The sequence below is a fragment of the Homalodisca vitripennis genome, chromosome 5 (genome assembly GCF_021130785.1).
Source record: "Homalodisca vitripennis isolate AUS2020 chromosome 5, UT_GWSS_2.1, whole genome shotgun sequence".
In the NCBI taxonomy this organism is placed as follows: Eukaryota; Metazoa; Arthropoda; class Insecta; order Hemiptera; family Cicadellidae; genus Homalodisca; species Homalodisca vitripennis.
Window position 1 is genome coordinate 164,141,492 of NC_060211.1, and position 16,976 is coordinate 164,158,467.

The following is a 16,976-nucleotide window of genomic DNA, read 5'->3' on the forward strand; positions in this document are numbered from 1 at the left end:
AGTACTGGCAATAGCATACCAATGTGAAACATAATATCAAATGTTTGGGTTTTTATTGAATATGATGGATATTCATTTTAGACAATATTGGTACTCTATTGTTATTTGTTACTCGTATTATCACTAACCATAGCATAATATGGCTGTCCATTTCCTGGTCAATGCATTCAGGGGTATGATTAAATTAATTTATGTAGGTTAGATACATAGATTTTATTTAACTTAATGTTCACACAATAAAGAACTCAAATAATTTTAAAATATTGATGTTTCAAAATATTTCCCATTCATATGTTCTTCATTGGTCTTAAAATATATAATACGGTGTGACAAAAATATTTTGCATTATATGTATAAACACAAATTCTGACATAAAATGAATCATCTACGAAATTTCATTGTTTGATTTATTCAAATCTCTTTTACTCGGCCACGGATCGGATTGTTGTTGTTTTGCAGCTGGACATTCAAACAGTTTGTTGTTGATAGGAACTCTTGACTGCCATATTTTGTGTTGCTTCGGTCTGGCTGTAAGGCCAACTTCCTTTTTAAATTTCTGAAAAGTAAAAACATAAAATATTAATCAATGCAAATTTTTGAGTAGGTTCTCTTTTTATTTAATATATACAATGTTTGAACTGTAATTATTAAAATAGTTGAATGTTATTTAAGAATCTATTTAGACAAACACAAATTCTAAACTTGTAGGTAGGAATTACTATGCAAAGTTATAACTTGTGAGACTAGAGAAGACTGCAGGGTGTTTGCATCATGTCCTGGATTATGATGCAGAAGGTTCTAGAATCCAGGATAATATTAATATATGACTGCACATGTGTTTGCGTCATGTCCTGGATTATGATGCAGAAAGTTCTATAATACAGGATAATATTAATATATGACTGCACAAGTGTTTGCATCATGTCCTGGAATGTGATGAAGAAGGTTCTATAAACCAGGATCATATGTTTTACTGTAACGGTTTTAGTGCTGAGTTGTTTTTATTTGTGCTTTACCTGATCGCGGTAATAGTTCCAAAGTACTGTAGGTTTGTTTTATTTAAGGTGCACAAAGTTTTATTGTTAACTTTGATATCACCATGTGTTGTCACTGCTAAAATACACTTGTACTACTGCTTTTCCTGTAAATTACTAGCTGATGATACAGCAACTAGACAACTAGAAAAAACTAAAGAGAATTGAAAACTAAAGTTTTAAAACTAGCATCTTTTGGTATCTAAAAAACTATCAAAATCAGCTCTGTTCTAAACCACAATCGATATGACTGCCTGCCATTTAACCACATTGATAACCATTAAATTTAACAAGTAATTACTCAATAAATACCTTGTTACATTGGTACTCATATTTCATACAAAACCTATTAGCAATGAACACTTTTTATTCAACCAAGAGTTTTTCTTGGACCAAGTGGAACCTGTGTGCCAAGTTTCAAGTCTCTAGGACACAAGATAGACATAATGCTAACCTGGAATTGCAGGGCAAGCAGAAATCATCCACTGTGAATAGGTGATGGATGACATTTAAACTCTCCTGAAGTTCCAAACCATCCGTAAAACTGTGAAGTTCTTTAACTCATTACTTCTCTTGTTGCAGGTATTGGCATTTAAAAAGTAACAAATTCAGTTCTCAAACCACTTGGAAGAGAGGACTGCTGTAATGACCAAAGATGATGACTATGTAAGTTTTTCAGTCTGCCATGCACACCTTAGGAAGAAGTCTGAGAGGGTTTTTAGTCCAACTTCATGAACCTTATGGCGACAAGAAAAGCCATAAGAATCCTTGCTGATCTTTAACCCCAACAAAGCTGCAGACATGCTTTCCAATCCATGGGAATAATTAGCATTACTGGTATGTTTATTCACAGAGTAACTTTGAATGCTCATCAGCTGAATTTCCAAACAGAGAAAGACTTCCACTCACATAACACCCGCTACGCAGCTGACTTTCTTCTGCCTCCACACCATACAGCACTTTTTGAAGAAAAGCCATCTTACATCGGCCAAAAACTGTGAAACACTCTACTAGACACTATCAAAAGACTAAAGGGAGAAGCTCTGAGAAGGAAACTTCACAAATTCCTTGTAAACCAACCATTTTACACTCTTGAAGAATTTCTGGAAGCATCCAGAGACGAATAAAGATTTCAAGACGCATCCTGACATAATCTATGTCAAAAATGTTAATTTTAATATATTTAACTGTTATGTTTTAAACACATGTGACTTTATTAATATTCCTGAAGAATTTGTAAATAAAGAAATTTGTCTATTAATTGTCTATTCTCTATTGTCGAAAATATTCCATTAAATAATTTATCCCTGCTTATATGAGAGCCTAAGCAACAAGCATGCTACCTTGCAGGCTTGTCACATTTCGTCGTTTAAGAAACAGGACCGCCTAAGTGACATTTTTGCTGAAATTGAGTTATTGGTATCAATGGACGCAGAATTTCTCTCTGCGGACCGTTTTGGCTCTGTTAGTTCAACAAAACTCTAACAGATAGCGCCACTATTGCATTTGAAACAGCCCCGCCTATCTGCAACCTCAGTGGCAGTACCGCCTATATAGCGAGGCAAGCCATCAGTCAGTAGATACCGGCTCGCATTTCGTCGCTGTTTTATTGGGAATTGTGTCTACATTGTGCAACCTTTTGGCGTCATTAAGGTAAGAATAAAACTATGTTTTACTCACGGAAAAGCTCTTTGCTTTGTGATCTTGTTTATAGTGAATTAACACTACATTTATCTAAAACAGTTTCTAGCTTAACCTTACTTTACACAACTCAAGATATGCGGTTCTGCTTTTCGTGAGTTTTAGCAGATATGGCGGTTTTGAACCTATCAGTAGATACCTTACACAAGTTGTTTTTATTTTTCAAGACTTAATAAAATTAATTTTATCATTCTGCTTCTGAAATAGCATCTTCATTAATAAAATAAATAATATTTTTATTGTCATAAATTACATGTTTGCATCGACAAAGTCACAATGAACTTCAACTTAAAGCTTAAGTCAAAAATACATACTTTTAATTACCAGGGATGTATACCATAGCAATGACTACGTTATGATATATTGTTATCTGTAATGTCCTCCTCTGAATGCAGATATTATGAATAAGATTTTAAAAATTGAATTACGCTGATAAAATTTTATTTTTTTTTAGAGTACAGTGATGGATAGTTCAAGCAATTCTGAGGATGAGGGAGTTTTTATTCACATCGTCAGAGATCTTAAAAGAAATGGGATTTTAGTACATCCACAATTGAAAAGAGCTACTAAGAGGTCACATCAAAGTTCTTCTGGCAATGAAAAACCATAATTTAAAGAAGATTAAAATGACAAGTAAGTAGTATGTATTAACTAAGTACGGTATTTGTTATGTGTTAATAATTTTTTTTAATATTTAAAAAGCAATCATAAGTTTTTGAAAACAGACAACTATTGTGTTCTTATTGACAACAATTTATTTATTTATTAGTACGATTTTAAAGTGTGAAGCTCTTAGTACCGTACTGTATACAAAAATTCAGAGTTTGCCCTGCATCATTGATGTATCATTTCAGTTGTCTTGTTTTAGCCAAAAATTCTCTTTTATTATTGCATGGTAGTGCAATTATTTTCCTCATGGTTTCCAAGGGACACCACCACGTTTTTTGTTTTAGCTGGCCGAGGTACTATAAACAAGTGAAAGCTATTTTAGATTTTATGATTTGTAACAATGATAGTTATGCATGATTACTGCATAAATTTTGTAATGTATTATGTATTTTGTGTGCTGAAAGAAGAGAATAAATGTAATTTCTTTCTCTCTCTCTCTTTCTTTTGTTTGCCCAATACACTTACAATGGTATACAACTTTGGTAAACAGAAAATAATCAATTCTTTTGAGCTTGGATTGCTCCTAACTAGTTTGAATTTATTACAGGTGCTGAAGAGGACATTGTAACAGATTCTCTCTGCTACCTAAGCACTATGGAAATGGAATTGCAGGATGTGTCTACCACTTTTGAATATAAGTGATATTGTTGTTGATACAGCTGTCTCATCGTGTGTAGCACGACACAACATCAGCTCCCTGATATTAGAAATAACTATTTTTGACGTTCAGAAAGACACTTCAATTGCAGATAGTGACTCAAGTTTTGATGACGCCCAACGATCTTGATTATATTCCATCAATTAACAGCAGCTTGATTATTCAATCTTCATCTTTACGTGACCAGCAGCAGATATTAGATGTGGAAGTAAATCACCAGCTACTAGAAGTGGAAGTAAACCAGCAGCCACCAGAAGTGGAAGTAATCCCAGCAGCCACCAGAAGTGGAAGTAAACCAACAAGGTTCCGAAACCTCCTGAAGAACAGCCCGTTGTAAGAAACAGAGTGAGAAGTAAAATTCCTGATAAGACTAAATGGAAAAGAAATGCTGAAAAGGAAAAAAGAATGAAAGGGCAAGCATATTTAGGGTTTAGAAAAACAGCCGAAGGAAAAACCTACCATGAGACAGAGAGAGAAGGAAGAAGGATGGGACCTCTCAGTGTACTTCAAGATTTTGTGAACGGTCCCCAAAGTTAGGTTTTGTAACAGCATAATACAAACAAGAGAGACAGGAAATCTTTTCAAACTATTGGAATAATATGAACTGGGGATCAAAGATCAAAGAAAATTTTTCATAGTAAACAATGTCTTAAAAACACCAGTTAAACGGAGGGTAGCTGAAGGTGATTAATCAAGAAGAAACGATACCCTGACTTACTATTTGACTGTAAATGGCAAAAAAGATGAAAGTCTGCCAGAAAATGTTTCTACAAACCTTAGGAATTAAGAAATGGACTGTACGATACTGGTTTAAACACGCCTGGACAATCTAGGTACTCTGCCTCTTCATTTGAGACATCTCATGATAACATTGGAGAAAGAAGGGTAAATCCGATTCAGATTGAGTTTCTTAAACAAGTTTTTTTGACAGTTTGCCCAAACATTCCCAGCCCATTATTGTAGATCCACTTCTACATATCTTATGTATCTAGACAACAACGATTGTGTCCAAGACTCAGCTCTATGATCTCTATAAGAACCAATGTCAGACCAGTAGCGCTGTTCCACTTAGTAGGTTTACATTTGATAAGATTTTCAAACAGAAGAACCTAGCTATACATGCACCGAAAAAGGATAAATGCGATCTTTTGTTCTGCCTTTGAGATAAAAAAATGGAACCGTTACTGAGGAGGAGTATAACAAACATATAATTGAAAAAGAACAAGCTAGAGAGCAAAATCAAATTGACAAAGCGAAAGCCATTCAAGGATTGCATTACGCTTTTCACTCAGGATGTTGAAGCAGTAAAAGTTAGCGCCTTGCTTGAATGCCAGTTCCATGTACTTCAAAACTAAGTTAGCAGTACACAATTTCACTATGTACAATTTGGGGAACAAAGATGTCAAGTGTTACTGGTTTGACGAAACAACATCTTCACTTGAAAGCGTCAACTTATGCATCCTGCATTATTGATAATTTAAAAACTATGCTTGCAGAAGAAAAAAAACCTATTGTTTTATGGTCAGATGGCTGTGGAGCCCAAAATAAAAATGCCATACTGTCAAATGCCTTGTTTACATCTATCGATGGGAATCCCAACGTAGTAATCGAACAAAAGTGGCTAGTGAAGGGTCATACTCAGATGGAGTGTGACTCAGTTCACAGCAAAATTTGAATCCCTGCTCCAACCTAGCTACAACAAACAGGGAAGAAAAGAAATTTATCTGCCGAGCACGTATCACAGCCTGACCTTAGAAGCCAGGAAAGCACCTATTCCTTACAGGTCTGTGTTTTTTGACACACCAGTTTTTTAAAGATTTTTTTCAAAGCACAGCACTATGTTTTTACGATTCAATAAGACCGGTTCTTAGGGGACCGGTAGAAATGTATCAGACCCAAAGGTTAACGATGTAAAAGCATTACAGTACCAGCCGGATGGAAAGATCCTCTACAAACTCAATTTCAATGATGAATTCAAGGAACTGCCCCAAAGTCGGAAACAAATGTTGAGAATGTTGAGCCAATAAATGACTTCCCACCACTTAACAAACAGAGACTCCCCAATCACTGAATCAAAGTGGAAACACCTTCAGGAACTGAAGCAATTTATTCCTAGAGATTGTCATTGAATTTTATGACAGTCTGCCGTACAAAAACAAGTAAACCTTTTATTGATTGGGATTTTACCGATTCCTTACTATCATAATTTAGTTGTATTATACTATTGTTGTATTATTTAACCATAGCTAGTACTTTTCCCCCAAATTGTATAGATTCTACCATTTAAAATCTATACAACTTTTCATAATGTAATGATGATAATAACCATTTACAAGTACTTATATTTGAAATGTATGCTTACTTTATACAAATAAGAATACAACAAAAATAAAGAATTTTTATCTTTGCATTTTTAATGAGTTGTTATTTCCCATATTGATTTTCAGCATTAATTGACAATAAGTGGTTTTATATTTAAATTACTTTACTAATAAAACAAAAATTTGATGAAAACAAACTTTTTTTACTCTCTAAAGCCAGTTAAACAAAACCCGTCAATACCGCCTAAGTCCCTAACGAAAATAATAATAAGCGGCAGTACCGCCTAAGTGCATTACATAAAAACATGAATGGTAAATACTAATTAAATGACCTAATTACCCGTTCACAGAACTTAAAAATGTGAAAACAGGTAAAAATTAAATCACGATTTGACATTATCTGTGGTAAAGAGAAAAGTTTTTTGTCCCTCCTGAAAAGCTGACCAACATGTCACTTAGGCGGTCCTGTTTCTTAAGCGACGATTTGCAAACCCATAGGTACTCTAATTCTTCCAAAATATTATGAAATGCAAAGTTACTCATACTATCAAGTGCCTTTGCAACATACAGAGTTACAATGTAAAGTTGATGCAATTTTGACTGTGCTAGTGATTTTGACAAAATAACACTTTGAACAGTGAAATTCTATATCAATGAAGATCTGGAGGTATCTAATTACCATCAATGTGATGGCAATAGTGAATCAAATGTTGGCTGACTGACCAGACCCAGACTTTTTAGCCATGAGAATACAGTCCTACTAACCAAAACATGATTAGAAAAGCAACCTCAGCAAAATCAAGGTTAAATACAAGTGTTGTAACATACGCTGAAACTAGATTCCAGTTCCTAAGGACCATGCCATCAAGGCTACGAGGAACTGGCTACGAGCTATTTTGAGATGACAAGATCCTTTTTAATGTTATTAAATCTCAGAGGATGATAAACTTCACTTGACACAAGCAAAACTGCTGGAACAAGGTGTGATGGTCAGCTAAGATATGATCACTATCGCTCTATCATGACACTTTCAGTAGGAATTCTTCAATCTCTTCTCACTCTAATGGATAAAGCACATTTCCATTTCCTCAACACATTGTTAAAAACAGGATGTGGCCAACAAAAATCTGCACAAGAATTTTAATTAACACCAATTAGACAAAGCAATAAAGTCTAGATGCTAGAAAAAATTGCTGAAGTTAGTATGCACACTTCAGATGACTATTTAAGATGTTACTACTTAGCTGACACAAGAATATGAGTGTCAAACTCAGATAGCTCAAACTACCATTGGCAAGAAACTGGATGGCAGTTCAGGAATTTTTGTACATGGCATTCCACTCAGGTAACATTGGAGGAAACATCAGGAGAAAGGTTGCACAAAACAAACATTCTGAAACTGTTATACAAAGTAAGCAAGGCAATATCTGCAATAAATTCACAGTCCTGGGCTGTTTCTTTAATAATATCTCTACAGTATTTTAGTTTATTCCTAATTGCATGAAGAGTTGCTCAGGAACAAATTTTTAAGATGTTTACTATGAAATAAACAGTGTGATGTGCCAAACTCACCTCTTTTTCACCATCAAACATAATTCTTTTAGAGTTATATTTGCTTAGGCCCTTTTAACCACAAAACACATAATTTATATCATCTAGATGTGATCTTGAAAAATGAATTGGCTGATCTTAATTTTAAAGCTTTGTAAAAACTGTCTAATAGTTTGGATATTTAAATTTGTCTGAGCTGCAGGGACATTAACAGGATCAGATAAGGGTTAATTTTTGGAAAAGTCTTGATTAGGATCCAAATGACCTGAGAGGGCATTTCCAAATTATTAATCTGTTTAATTAGAACAGAGCTGACTAATACAAAAGTCTCGGGAAATGGCATGATAACAAGTTCTGCAGTTATTTGCTCATATTAGCTAGGAGGTGTGCGTATGGAAAGATTGGCTTGCATACAGCTATGGGAACAAAAATGACCTGTAGTTAGCCACACAAAAAACTTAGTAAGCCAAGTTTTGACTTATATTTGCACTAGTCACACCTTTACCATTCTCCTCCAATGGACGATAATCCTATTCCTAGTGTATGCCTAATTCAGTGACACATTTGTTGGGCATTTGTAAAACCTCTTATTTCAAAGAAAAGTTTGTTCTTATCTCTACCTTAGACATGGCTTTACTAGTGATAAACATAATTGTAAAAACAGCAGGGCTGATTATAATCTGTATCCATTTCCCCATACCATAAATACTTGTGTGTTTTCTCACTTTACTTTGTATATCAGCCAAAAAGATGAAAAATAACTTAATATGTTTGAAACCTGAAATATGAAGCAAAAGTGATAAATACTATATCTGTAGGATAATGCACCATACTAACCTCAATATATTTAAGCATTGGAAGAAGTGGTCTTGATTTCTTTCTACTCTCTTCAAGCACAGTTTCTGCATATTCCAAGAAGATTTTATCCTCCAGATTCCAGCACTCCACTGATCTAGCTACTGCATCAATATCTTGGGCTCTTTCAGCTACTCTTAATGCTTCTATTTCTTTCTGTTGAACAAATTATACTGTACAGCTAATGATTAGTGTCTATTATAATGGTTTGATAAGAACAATAGTCTATTTTCTACCCTGGTTATACTACATTCGATGTGCATGATTTGGTTTGTGTTTAGTAACAATTTTATATATTAATTTAAATTAATATACAAGGTGTTTGAAAAGTCTGGGTACGGCTTAATATTTTACAAACCATAGCAGATAACATCTATAAACTTTGCACAGTGTCATATGGCTATGTAAACTATTTTTCCTTGCTATTACCATGACATGCCAACCATGGGGGGGACGGCCCACAGAGGGAAACATGGAAATCTTAAATTAAAGCATGGGTCGAGTGATACCTCTTTTTAAAGAGCTCACTTAGTAGAGTTGAATGCCACAAACCGCATCTCAAAAGGTTTATCCAATCAGAAATGGCGGGTTTGTTTTAGTTACATATTGTGAAGTACATTATGCGCTGCCATTTCTGACTGGATCGTCGTATTCTAATGCGGTAGGCGGCCATATGACACTGTGCAAAGTTTATAGATGTTATCTGCTATGGTTTGTAAAATATTAAGCCGTACCCAGACTTTTCAAACACCTTGTATAATTATTAAATATCTCATATGATTATTAAAGATAAGTTCTACATTTCCAATTCCTTAACACCTCTACCAATAGATTTTCTTTATGTTTGAAACGAAAAACTTTCGATTTGAAATTTTTTTACCTTAGAGTACTCTTGCCTTGAGCACATGCCTTCCAAATCAGAAATCAGAAATTTATTGTCACATAACGTTACATAAATGTAGTAGATAAAATCTACAATGAACAGGTGACTCGTCAATATAGTTTAAAATATACTAATCCTAATTAAAAAAAAGTTTTTAAACATAATTAACAATTCATTGATAAATAATCAATATTAATCACACCAAACAGTGATCCAGTAAGTATATAAAAACATTAAACTCTAATGATACAGGTACAGATTATAATTCATATTAAAATTAAATTAAAGATAGATGTAGCTATTATTACACTAAAATAAAATAATTTACGAAACATAAAACACATTTAAAAATAATTAGTGATAAAATAAATACAGTGGAATTAATATATATAAATCAAAATGTTTTGATACGGTTGGGGGTAATTTAATTAATGAAGGTTGCATCATTTAGAAAATCAGTTTCTGAATAATATTCTTTCTCTATTAAAATATGTTTTAATTTTATAGAGAACTTTTCTGGAGGCAAAGAGGATAGAGATATTGGAATTTTATTGTAAAATTTTTAGTCCTTTGTAATAAGGGGACATTTCAAATTATTTAGTTCTATGGATTGGGTATGTAAGTCTGTCTCTCTGTCTTGTATTATAATCATGATCTTTTGTGGTGATATTTATTAGGTAAGTTTTTTATGGGTATACATTAAGACCTCATATATATAAAGTGACGGAATGGTCAATAAATTTAACTGTTTAAATATAGACCTACAGGATGATCTAAAATTTAATTTTGTTATGATTCTCAAGCTCTTTTTTGCAATATAAAAATAGAAATTGCTTTGGAGGAAGAACCCATGCCAATATACCGTATTTCATGTGAGGAAAAAAAAATAACCATAATACACTGTCATCATCACTTGAAAACTCACAATATTTTGTAAAACTTTTAAGGCAAAAACACGCAGAGCTCAGCTTATTTTCCAATTTTTCAATATGATGTTTCCAATTAATGTTTTCGTCAATGTATAATCCTAAAAACTTTATTGTATTAGAAACACCTACTGATTCATCATTGAAATTCACGGTCTGAAGAATAGATTTATTTTGGTGTGTTTTAAAATGAACAATTTCTGATTTTTTGCTGTTTAAAAATAAAACCATTTAGATTGAACCAATTATTTAATTTTAAGATAAGTGATGAGATTTTACAATGCAAACTTACAGTGTTTAGGTCTTTTACTATTGCTGTTGTATCGTCTGCATACAATATTAAACCTTCATCTGTTACTTCCTGTAGGTCATTTATATAAATTAAAAATAATGTTGGGCCTAAAATGGATCCCTGAGGCACCCCCTTACTTACAGACTTCCATTCAGATTCATATTTTATGCTTCCAATTTTAATCAAAGTTTTTTTGTTTCCTAGATTGGAAATAAGACCTAAACCAGTTTAATTCTCTCACACCATAAAATTCCAATTTTTTTAATAAGATTGTTATGTATAACGCAATCAAAAAGCGCTAGATAAATCGCAGAACACACCAGCAGTGGCCCGCGACTCATCCAAGGCTTGAGAAACCTCATTTACCAAATGAGCCAGGCCCCCTTCAGTGCCATGACCCTCTCCTAAAGCCAAATTGATTTTTATGAAATAAGTCATATTGTTCCAAATATCCAGTCAACTGAGAATTTACAACACTTTCAAAAATTTTTGAAAAAAGTATGGGACTGAAATTGGGCGATAGTTTTTCAATGTGAGCTCTGTTTCCTTTTTTAAAGATAGGTGTTATCACCAAATATTTCAGTCTGTCAGGAAATTCGCTCTTCATAAAAGAGAAATTAATTAATGTACATAGTTGGGTGCAGATGTAGGGATTCACTTTTTTTATAAGGAAGGTAGGAACATCATCCCATCCTGTGGAATTTGTATTTTTTAATTTCATTATGGCTTTTGATACATCTTTATTTTTTTACAGTTAAAAATTTGAATTCATGAGGCGTTTGTTTCATATTATGAAAAATCATGTGCTCATTATAGGGTATACTTTTGGAAGTTTGTTTAAGTTTCTCTACAGCTAAAGCAAAATGTTCATTGAATTCTTGAACAATTCTATTTGGATCAGATATTGTATCATTGTCAATAATTAATTGTCCAAGACTTTTTTCCTTTTGACCGAATCCCCAATTCAGATTTAACGACTGACCAGACAGCCTTAGATTTATTTCTCGACTTGGAAATTAGTTCGTCGTCATTAAACATTCGTTTAGCATTGTTAACAACTTTTCTAAATATTCCTCTGTATGTTCTATAATATTTTTAAAAGCAATGGTGATTTGTTTTGTTTTGACTAAGCTGTGTAACTCTCTTTTTTTTATACTTGAATTTTTATCCCCGTAGTACACCAGGAGTTTTTAGTAATTCTCGTCTTCCCACTAATGGTTTTCATTGGAAAACATTCATTAAATATTAACAAGAATTCTGACAAAAAAGCATTAAAGTTATTGTTTACATTATCAGATGGCTCCAAAGTCCAATTTAGTTTTTTTATTCTTGATTCAAATTGAAGACATTTATTGCAGAAAAAAATCTTTTACTTATTAAAATTGATTCTCTTTTAGTTTTCTCAGGTAACTGGATGGAAACAAAGAAATATCAGAAGGGCTCCCTCTCCAGTTTTAGGGAGTGGAACAAGCATCTTCTTGTCTTATCAGCTGCAGCTACAGTACTACCAAATAGAACTGTGTTAAACTATTTTGAGAAAAATTGTACTGAATGCACACAAATTTCAACCAAAATTCGAAAAAATTGTATTTGATTATTTTAAACTACATAGATAGGCAAGATGAATGATTGAATGGTGAATCAGTCATGCAGACCAATGTTGAATCTCTAAAACCGTTGAAACTACCCTGCCATTTATTCTAGGAAACATCTTTGAGAGCTATCCAGACACAATAAAAAAATCTGTGAAAAATTCCCAAGGCATATAAGATTAAATTCAAAAAATCAATAACGTAAAAGGTATTTTACACTGTTAGTGTTTTACATGTAGGAGGCCAATCATTCCTTAATCACATGATATCAATTATCTTCATGTTCCATGAGTACAGATAAACCGCTCACAAACAAATATGCGCAGAAGCAAATATCAGAAGGGCTCCCTCTCCAGTGGTAGGGAGTGGAACAAGCATCTTCTTGTCTTATCAGCTGCAGCTACAGTACTTACCTATTCTATAACTATATTGTATTTTTGTGTGTAGGCCTATATAAATTATGCATTACTGTATTTTATTTTTCTATACAAGTGTTGCAGTTCAAGCGTACTAATTGAACAGACTAATGCAGCCATAGTATCCATGGAGCTTTCGTTTTGATATGAGTTTAGCCGTGCAGTGTCAGTGGCCAGGTTAGGGTGTACTGGGAGAGGGCGCCATCACAGCGGCACAAGGGTATTTACCCCACCCTACTTGAACTAAAATCGCCCAGTGTCTTTTTGTAAGCGATTTACCTATAGTGCTTCATATTTTGTAGAAATAATTGATAATTATATTTAAATTGTGAAAACATATCAGCAAACTGTTTGCTTTTGTTCTAAAATAATGTATATGGGCACTCCATAGACATTAGCAGAATTTTTGCAAAATACTGAATTCGCTATCATACTAACATAAGTTACTTCTTAATGAGATCGTTAATGATTAATTTTGTTATAAAAACAACCTAGAAAGCCAGTTGTATAATTAATGAGTGAGCAAATCTCAACTGAAATTCTTTAGAGGGTCTAATCCATAAAAGAATCTCATTGCTGTCTTAAGTACTACAAAACTAGTCTCAATCAAATGTTAAACATGGATGTTATCAACCAGCTTAAATAACCTAATTGGGGATTTGTTTTAAACAGCTTGTTAAAGTTAAAAATGTTGTACATATTCTCTATCTTACATAATCATGTAAAATAAAAATATTTAAAAACTAATTAAACATAACCTAAACTGTATCACTATAAGTACAGCATTCTCATATTACATATTCAATAGTAGGAACTTATATAAACTAAACTATGCACAAAAATTAAGAATAGCCTTCTGTACTCACACACTGCTCATCCCATATCTTTCTGTTAATCACCATATTCTCTCTCTTTTTTTCTTGCATTTTATCAGTAAATTCTGCATTGACTTCACTGTTTTTTAATCTTTGCATTATGCTGAACTTCATTAGTTCCTTTTGTCTCTGTTTTTCTTCTTCCTCTAATTTTAGCTGGTGTAGTCTCTCTTTCTTGAGTTCACGAACCAATTGTTCTTTATACGCCTTCTTCTTTTCAAGTAACTCATTTTCTCTAAAATGACAACATTATTCTTTGTATACAGTAATTTCTTAACAGTAAACCATTTTGTTGCTCTACATAGAATAAGACCCACGAGTGATAAGCTTCGCTAGTGCTCAGCCAATAATGGTAAGATGTTTTATCAAAGGAAACAAAACAGTTAAAAAATGTGATGGGAGGTACAAATAAGGAAATGGTTCTAGGTTTAGTCAAGAATACACCATCTTTTCTTGTGCAATAACAATGAAAAGATAATGATAAGAGTACATTATTATGTATAGTATATGCAGTCTCAGTAAAATATATTCAAAATATGAGAAGTGAAAAACTAAAATATTTTACCACATTATGAATTGTACTATGGTACACAAAAAATACATGTATTCTTTCAGTTCAGTAGATTAGCTTGCACTCAATATTCAGACAAATTAGTGGGTATTGCTATGTCCAATATACTCCATCTTGTGTTCATGTTCCTTAAGACATATATAAAAAAGCACTTCATGCTCCATCTTGATGGAAAAATCTTTTTGTAGTCTTAATGAGTATTTTCAGGCTAATGTACATAAAGTAAAAAAGAGCAGTAATAATTTTTTTTTTTTTAAGAAATTAAGATATTTTAGTTTAGGTAGTTCTTTTGATATTAAAATCCTCCAGAGTTTGAAAATCTAATGATTTTTCAGAAAATGGTATCTACAAAAAGTACCCAATTAGTGGTTTCTACTTATCTTCTATGTGGTAATACAAGATTGTGGTAGCAACAGGCTCTGATAATTGTTTCTTTATCTGTATGGGGGCAGTTTCAAACAATCTCTAGCCGGAAAAGTTACTTCTCGAAACTCGATTTTCGCAAAAGTGGTAATATCACAAACTAATAGTTTAGAGACCTCATTTATGCTATTTGTATACTTTAAGGCTGAATGCCTTCAAAACGCATTTTAACCTTATAACAAAAATGGCCAAATTGCCATGCTCTGTTAAAATCCTGGAAACACTTCAGTACTTGAACACTAACTAAATACAATATTAAATTTTATTCAAATTTGGAGGGCCATAACTGCATAGTATTAGGATTTTCACGATAAAGTAATATTTTGATCTCCAATACATTTCCTATAAGCTTATCACTTGGATCCAGATACACATTGGCCTGAGGTCATACGTCTAACACACCTGGTCACTAATGATTTCTTCTTCTCATATGTCTACAACAGCTGGGTATTAAAAAGTAATTTTTACATTCTATAATATTGTTAGAGTTCGTAATAAAAAAACGAAATGGCCAAGAACGTAGCCAGGAAAACTTTTAGGGGGGTTCAGACAACTGATATTTTAATGTAGTAGACAGAGAGTAAGGCCCCCTTTTGTTCCTTCAAAAGTTCTTGATCTGTTTCTTTGTTGAAAACGTCTTTTCAGCAGTACATGTCAGTAATACTGAATTATTTAACAATAATAATCGTTTACTAGAAAAAGTAATTGAAAATTTGAGGGGGATCCAGACCCCTTGGACCCTCTCGCTAGCTACGTCCTTGGAAATGGCCAGCAGTAATGGCCACCTGTCCTGATAGAACATTTCTTAAAAGACCCTCTTAAATGCAAAAGGTTAAAATGCCACTTCCAACGCCAGTTATTATTCCTTCAAAACTCAAATATGACATGTAAATTTTAACTAGTCTCTGTCATAAAAACGGTTATTGCAGGTAATATAGACTTTTAATAAACCTCAGATGAAAACTGTCATAATCAGACTTTCAAATTCCTGTAATATAGGATCATATAACCAAATATTTACTAAATTACAATGCAATGTACAATGAAAAAAATTAAAGGATTCCCAACTGGGTAGTTGAGAAATGTTACCCTGCCTTTTATTTCAATATTAAGCCTACATCTTTTCACACATTAGGTATCTTTTCCTTTAAAGACTGCAACGAAGGAGGTCTCACACTATGAAATATTAATAACCTCAGTCATATCTTTATCATTCTTATGTAATTTCCTAATGTTTAAGAGAAGTAATTAATACTTAACAGTTTACCTTGCTTCTCTCTCTGCAAGAGCCTTCTGAATTATTCTGTTTTCTTCAGCATCCCTATCCGCTGCTTTAGCAGCAACGGTCTGGCTTATTTTCTCCCTTCGGATTTGATTTTCTATTGCTTCCTAAGAAAACATGTCACATTATCCATGCATATTCTTATTCCTCACCACACCAACTTCCATAAACAATATTCAGTAACAAATGTAGTTTAAAGATTGTAAATGTGAGCCTGTAATTAAGTTATTTATTTGTCTAATTTGTTTATATATAAGTGGTTAGCTCAAATTTTAAACTTATCATTAGGTCCATTAAAAAAGTATCCAGATTGATATCGTATCTTTTCATATAACATATAATTCATTATGAATTTGCTTCTTTGGATCAAACAGTCAATAAAGAATGCTACCTACATTGGTTATGGGATTACGTTTGTTGAAGAAGGTTAGAGTAGCATCAAAGTAGGTATTGACAACTCTTATGATAACGCTCTAGTTCACAAGTCACAACTAGCCCAGCAGGTTTTTGGCTAAGCATGAAATTACACAGGTCTAACCTCTACTCACCTTTTGCTCCTTATGAGCGTTTTTATTCCTCAAAATCAAACGTCTGCTAAAGGGACGTTGATATTCTACATCCTATTAGGATGTAGTGGAGAAGGAGATGCGATCTAACAACTTTTCAGGTTTTCTGAAAGTGGCTTCAAAACCTGCTTCGATTGGTGAAAAAGCTGGGCAGAGTATGTGGCATTATGAGTGAACTGCTTTGAAGAAATTTAAATTTGAGACAAGTAACATTCTTCTTTTTCAATAATGGTAATCTGGATAAGTTTTTAATATCTTGTATACTGCTAAGTGTTCATTTAGGACATTAAGATGAGGTCCTAATGCAGTTAGTCCTATAAGGACCTTTGCACTACTTCTAGAGTAACAGAATGTTTAGGAT

The 16,976-nt window shown here is 33.1% G+C and overlaps 1 protein-coding gene across 1 annotated transcript in view; it reads right to left on the bottom strand.

Annotated features, from left to right (window-relative positions):
* Nucleotides 1–263: 263 nt before the first annotated feature.
* The window catches only part of LOC124363100 (coiled-coil domain-containing protein 173-like), a 32,514-nt gene continuing 15,801 nt past the window's right edge, over nt 264–16,976 (bottom strand). Inside the window, exons 6-9 of the mRNA XM_046818219.1 lie at nt 16,035–16,156; nt 13,765–14,008; nt 8,772–8,945; nt 264–556 (exon numbers count right to left, since the gene is read on the bottom strand). Of these exons, the coding sequence (XP_046674175.1) occupies nt 386–556; nt 8,772–8,945; nt 13,765–14,008; nt 16,035–16,156 (711 nt within the window). The 3' untranslated portion in view covers nt 264–385. The remainder of the gene's footprint in view (nt 557–8,771; nt 8,946–13,764; nt 14,009–16,034; nt 16,157–16,976) is intronic.